Source organism: Poromitra crassiceps (assembly GCF_964638095.1).
Source record: "Poromitra crassiceps genome assembly, chromosome: 19".
Classification (NCBI taxonomy): domain Eukaryota; kingdom Metazoa; phylum Chordata; class Actinopteri; order Beryciformes; family Melamphaidae; genus Poromitra; species Poromitra crassiceps.
In genome coordinates this window covers 21454713-21460782 of record NC_139646.1, presented here as the reverse complement: position 1 = coordinate 21460782, position 6070 = coordinate 21454713, and the positions used below count along the sequence as shown (strand labels likewise).

The 6070-nt window shown below is 47.8% G+C and overlaps 1 protein-coding gene across 1 annotated transcript in view; it reads left to right on the top strand.

The window, feature by feature from the left end:
• plppr2b (phospholipid phosphatase related 2b) overlaps positions 1–5766 on the top strand; it is a gene marked incomplete at both ends in the record, with an annotated part of 51983 nt that extends 46217 nt beyond the window's left edge. Inside the window, 4 exons of the mRNA XM_083656242.1 lie at positions 455–705; positions 1638–1814; positions 3262–3389; positions 5658–5766. Of these exons, the coding sequence (XP_083512368.1) occupies positions 455–705; positions 1638–1814; positions 3262–3389; positions 5658–5766 (665 nt within the window). The remainder of the gene's footprint in view (positions 1–454; positions 706–1637; positions 1815–3261; positions 3390–5657) is intronic.
• Between the last annotated feature and the right edge of the window lie 304 nt (positions 5767–6070).

Sequence of the window (6070 nt, the reverse complement as noted above, 5' to 3'; positions counted from 1 at the left end):
AGCTCTACTGTATCATAACAGATTATTACTTTACTCTAAGTTTCAGAAATGTAATGTCTTATAAATATCAGCAATACACTAGGGAAAGTGACGACTATGAAAGGTTCTTATATCTATTTAGCATTGAATGTTATTAGCACTTATACTGTATGTTTTACAATGCCTTATGCATTGTAACTTGATATGAATATGTGTATAATGCATTAAAGACATGTCCAGGTGTTACCAACCTATTCAGCCAGGGACCCAGACCCCCCCCTCCCCCCACCGTCATGTGTGCATCCACCACAATGAGGCCTGACCCTAGCCCATCACGTTGACCTCTCACCCTTCACATTTGGCTCCGGGCCTTGGTCACATGACGTTACCATCTGTGCTCTTACAGCCTCTTACCCTCCATGGGTGTGTGTGTCTCACGCTCTCTCTCTCACCCCCCCCCACCCCCAACACACAGGAGTGTATTCCTTCGGCCTGTTCACCACCACCATCTTCGCCAACGCGGGTCAGGTGGTGACGGGGAACCAGACCCCTCACTTCCTGTCGGCCTGTAAACCCAACTACACGGCGCTGGGCTGCCAGTCTCCGCTGCAGTACATCACAGAGCGCCGGGCCTGCACCGGAAACCCCTACGTGGTGGCGTCCGCCCGCAAATCCTTCCCCTCCAAAGACGCAGCGCTCAGCTTCTACTCAGCCGTCTACACAGTGGTAGGAACCTTTGTTGGGGAAGGGGTGATGGGAGACACTCAGGGGAAAGGGAGGGAAGAGCACTAAAACATCCAACGTTTTACGTAAAGTGTGTGCGCGTGAGCGCGCATGTGTGTGTGTGTGTGTGTGTGTGAGTGAGTGTGTGCGACAAAGCAGTAGAATCCAGTGAAATACTCTTCTCTGGTAGAAACCGATATTTCCGGTCCTCAGCTCTGCATGGCTGAGTTGCATTCAAAGTCATTTTAAAACACCCCATAAACACACACCTGTGACCGACAGCAGTTTGTTTAAATATTAATGCGCCAACCAAAAATCACCACTCATTCGGCTACTAAAGTGTCACTTGGCAACCACTTTGTTTAGCTATACTGTTCCAAGGACTATTGGTTTGCGGAAATATAAACGCTTTTTATGATTAATGATTGAAACATTTAAAATGGAACACTTGCTCTCTTCGTCATTACAGTGGTCTGTTAAGGACATTTCATGAAAGCAAAAAGCCACTGGTGCTTTTATGCCGCTTCCTTTGTGCCATCCCTAATTATACCTCTCAGCTGTCAAAGTGTGCCCTCTGGTGGCTTCAAGCTGTGACACACTTTGAGTTATTCCATTTGGCTGCCTGTGGACCTGTGGGTTCAAAACGGGGCTTGAATCACAGTGAGTGAGTGAGTGGAATGGATGCTGTGGTCCTTGCTATCATGAATAAAAACACTACTCTGATTTGGTATTAAAAAATACTCAGTTTAGAAGAATAGAAACATGAAAAAAATCAGCTACTTCCATCCCTGGCTTTGTGTGCTCTCAGGTGCATGTGAATTCCCTACATTCCCAAGCTGCACCCACACACACAGTATAGACACATACATACATACATACATACATACATACTGTACATACAGTACAGTACATACAGTACATTTGTGTGTTCTCAGATGTACGTGACCCTGGTGTTCCGGACCAAAGGCACCCGGCTGACCAAGCCCACCCTCTGCCTGGTGCTGCTGTCTCTGGCCGTGCTGGTGGGGGTGGTGAGGGTGACCGAGCACCGCAACCACTGGAACGACGTCCTGGCCGGCTTCCTCACCGGCGGGGCCATCGCTGCCTTCCTGGTGAGGAGGAGGGAGGGATGGAGGAGAGGGTGTATGGAGGGTGGAAGGACAGATGGGTGCAAGGAAGGGAGGAGTATGGTGATCAAAGATGTGGCATTTGGTGGAAGAAGAGAGGAAAGAGAGAGAGAGAGAGAGAGAGAGAGAGAGAGAGAGAGAGAGAGAGAGAGAGAGAGAGAGAGAGAGTGGGTGCAGAGAGATGGTGGGAGGAACGGGTGAGTTGCGGGTGAGAGAGCATACTGGCTACCTGGTGAGAGAGGACACACACATTCCCTTCATGCGAGACACACACACACACACACGCACACACACACACACACACACACACACACGCACGCACACACACACACACACACACACACACACACACACACACACACACACACACACACACAAGAACACATAGATGGGTGGATGTGCATGGCTTGCAGTTGATTCAGGGGAATCCACAGTCAAACAGTGGCATTTGGTGTCGACCTCACAGGCCTGATCTTCCCCAAATCCATTTTCCAGACAAACTTCTAAGGATTTTTAAAAAATACTTTAGATGAAAGTGCAGGCTGTGGCTCTAATACTATAACTTCCACTCTCACCCCATCTCTCCTCTCCTCTCTCTCTCCTCTCTCCTATCTCTCTCTCTCTTATCTCTCTCTCTCTCTTATCTCTCCTCTCTCTCTCTCTTATCTCTCTCTCTCCTCTCTCCTCTCAATTTCAATTTCAATTTCAAATAGCTTTATTGGCATGAAAAGACAGTGCTTATATTGCCAAAGCAAATACACATATTAACAGTACAACAATAAGGAAATTATAATAATAAATGAATGTACCTCTCTCTCTCTCTCTCTCTCTTATCTCTCTCTCTCTCTCTCTCTCTCTTATCTCTCCTCTCTCTCTCTCTCTCTCTCTCTCTCTCTTATCTCTCCTCTCTCTCTCTCTTCTCTCTCGCCTCTCTCTCTCTCCCCTCTCTCTTCTCTCCCCTCTCTCTCTCTTATCTCTCCTCTCTCTCTCTCTCTCTCTCTCTCTCTTATCTTCTCCTCTCTCTCTCTCTTCTCTCTCGCCTCTCTCTCTCTCCCCTCTCTCTTCTCTCCCCTCTATCTCTCTTATCTCTCCCCTCTCTCTCTCTCCCCTCTCTCTTCTCTCCCCTCTCTCTCTCTTCTCTCTCTCCTCTCTCTCTCTTATCTCTCCCCCCTCTCTCTCTCTCTCTCTCTCCCCTCTCTCTTCTCTCCCCTCTCTCTCTCTCTTCTCTCTCACTAGTCGTGTTTCCATTACCCACAGAAATGCGCAAAATCTAAATATCGCAATAGAAAGTGGGTAATGGAAACACAACTTCTGTCTCATTTGAAGCATTTCAGGCACCATTGAAGCGTTGTCTCTGCACTACAGCGGATCAAATCTCTTCTTTTTTTTCTGTTGTCCTTTCTCCCCGTCACTTTCTCCCTCTGGCCACCAGGTGTCGTGCGTGATCAACAATTTCCGGCCGACCGAGATCGCCATGCCGCCCCCGCCCGCACAGCGCCCGGAGCCCCCCTCCGGCCTGCCCCTGCTCAGCCTGCCCCGTGTGGAGAGTCCACTCGAAAAGTTAAGTGGCCTCCAGGTAAGGGGAGAGGGGAGGGGGTTTGGACGGCACTGCGGGACAACATTGTTGCTTCTGTTCGAGGGATGTTGAACTGGTCCGCCTACAGGGAGCCTATTTGTAACATTTCAACAGCTTATTAGCTAGTTGACATTAGTTGACCATTCAACTGTTTCACTTTCTCTGTAGATGTTTTAATAGTTTATTAGATTGAACAAACAGATTGCTTTGTGTTCCACACACCTGCACCTAGTGTATTAATATGCAGGTATATTAATGGTCACATTATGCTCTATAGATCATCTGTTAAACATCTGTTAGACTGGTGAATTATTGAATGTCATCTAATAAGCTGTTGAATGTTACAAATACTCTGCAGACTCTCTGTAGGCTGACTGTGCAAATAAAGTGTTACTGCACCGCTTCCTGTACGTAATATAATCTCCCAAAATTAGAAATTCTCTCTTATCTGTTTTGCTCCGGTACAGTCAGAGGAGTATTTGGGCCATTGTAGATTAATTTTGCTCACACCTGTGGGGAGCAGGGTAATATTTAAAGAAAAAACTCAAGTCCTGAGTCTGAAGTCAGTATTTTGTGTGGGGAAAACTCAGAGAATACAAACTCAGACATTTAGACTTTAATGGCTCTAATACTCCTCAGACCCCCCCCCCCCCCCCCCACCATTCAATTTGCTTTGGATGAGAGGGGTCTATTGGCCAGGCAGTCATTGAATACATTAGCTTAATCTTTAAAAAATATTAAATGCATTTCTTAAAGCAGCTACAGGGAAGTGATGAGATCAGCCATTTCTATTATGCTGTGTATGAAACGCAAGGAATCGACCTATACTGTATATAGCATTTCTAGGTAGGAAGTTGTCATTTTTAAGTTTTAGGCTGTATGAAACAGGCAGGATACATTATTTGCAACCTTTCTACGTACCTGATTTTGGCAAATTCTCGAGGAAGCATGCAATGGTTCCTTAGGTGGGGTGGGATATCCCATAATACCTTGCGCCCCTGCTAACCGACAAAGAAGAATGAAACTATCCCCAAACTTCTGTTTAATGGCGGTGCCCAAAAGCCTCTCGCTAGAGAACAAAGTGACACGACGTTCGCTAAAATATAACAAACATCTATCCCTTTATTTTTATTTTAAAATCCTCAATAACTTAAAAACATTGCCTAATTTTAGTGCTGTCAGTTGTTTGTACATTGTCAGGAAAGTCACTTTTGAGCGATGGGAAGCATCCTAACTGACTGGATTCGGGACACTGCTGCAGCGTTAGGTAGTTAGCCTGGGAACCTGGCTCAGGTTTTGCTCTGGCAGATCGCATTTGCGTCTGGCGATGTCAGGCTATTAGCTATGGCAAGTCGAGCTAAAGCTTGAAATATACTTCAATGTGAGCCCCAAGTTGACAGCTAGACAGTCATATTCCAACGTCAGCTCAGACACACACACACACACACACACACACACACACACACACACACACACACACACACACACACACACACACACACACACACAGAGTTGCCACCGCCACCCTCTATTTCGGGGGAATTTTCTAAATGCAGGATGGCAGAGGAAAACTCCGCCTGGCTGCCCCCGGTGCATGATGCTACCTTGAGGATATCTGAAACCAATTCTTTCTCTTATCACCTACATTCAAACGAGGGACCTAATTAAGCAGCTGCCTACTTAGGTAGCTGGTGAGGGTATCGCAGAGCGTCCGTCACGTGTTACGTCCGTGTGAAACGGCTTGTCATTTTTTGTTCCGGCCGGCGAATGAAGCAGTGACGTCAACCTTATGCGGTAAATAAAACAGTGCGTGTGGCTCGCCCTGCCTGGGCTGCCGCGGCTCGGACAGCCCGGTGGAGACAGTGGAAGGAGCCTCGGTGTTCAGGAAATGCAATTTTCGTTCCGGGCTAACAGTACAACTTTTGGCCACAGGCGCCGCTACAATCAACAAAGAAATTAAAGATCCCCGTAGCTGCTTTAAGAAATGTTGTAATTCTGGTGAGGTCGTTTAGCCCTTTTTGACCTCACTTATGACCTTGGTTGTTTCACAGTGTCCAGTTGTTTCTTCTTGTGTCTCTCTCTGTCTAATATCTCTGTCATTTACGCTCTTTCTCGTTATCTTGCAAACATCACTTTGCCTTCTCCTCTCTTGCCCTCAAGTGTAGGTCCATCCCCTCAGGTGTTCTTCTGTTTCAGACTGCTTGACACGCCTAACCTCCCGCTGTGTCCCGCTCTCTTCTGTGTCCCATCAGGTTGCAGGGCTACCGTATTCTGAGATCACATGACCATCAGCCAATCCCCTCCCCCGCCCCTCCCGACGTGCTCCTCCCCTCGCGGCGTTGCCTCACCAGCGCAGTCTAGACCTGCCGATACGCCCCCCGCCCTGCCCCGCCCACCCCGAAGGACGGCCCCCTCTCCGACGGTGCAAATCCACGCAGGTCTGAAGCCCGCCAATCTTCTGCTCTGGACCAAAAGGAGACGGAGGCGGTCCCGTTTGCCCTCCAAGATGGCCTCCCTTTTCCTCCGGGTAAACAAAGGTTTCACCCCGACGATACCCAGCGGAAAAAGACTCACCAAAGCCGGAGTTGTTGAAGCAATACTGTCTGCTCTTTTTGTCTTTGTCCTGTTTTTATTTCACAAAGACTCCACCGTAACTCTGAAGTTA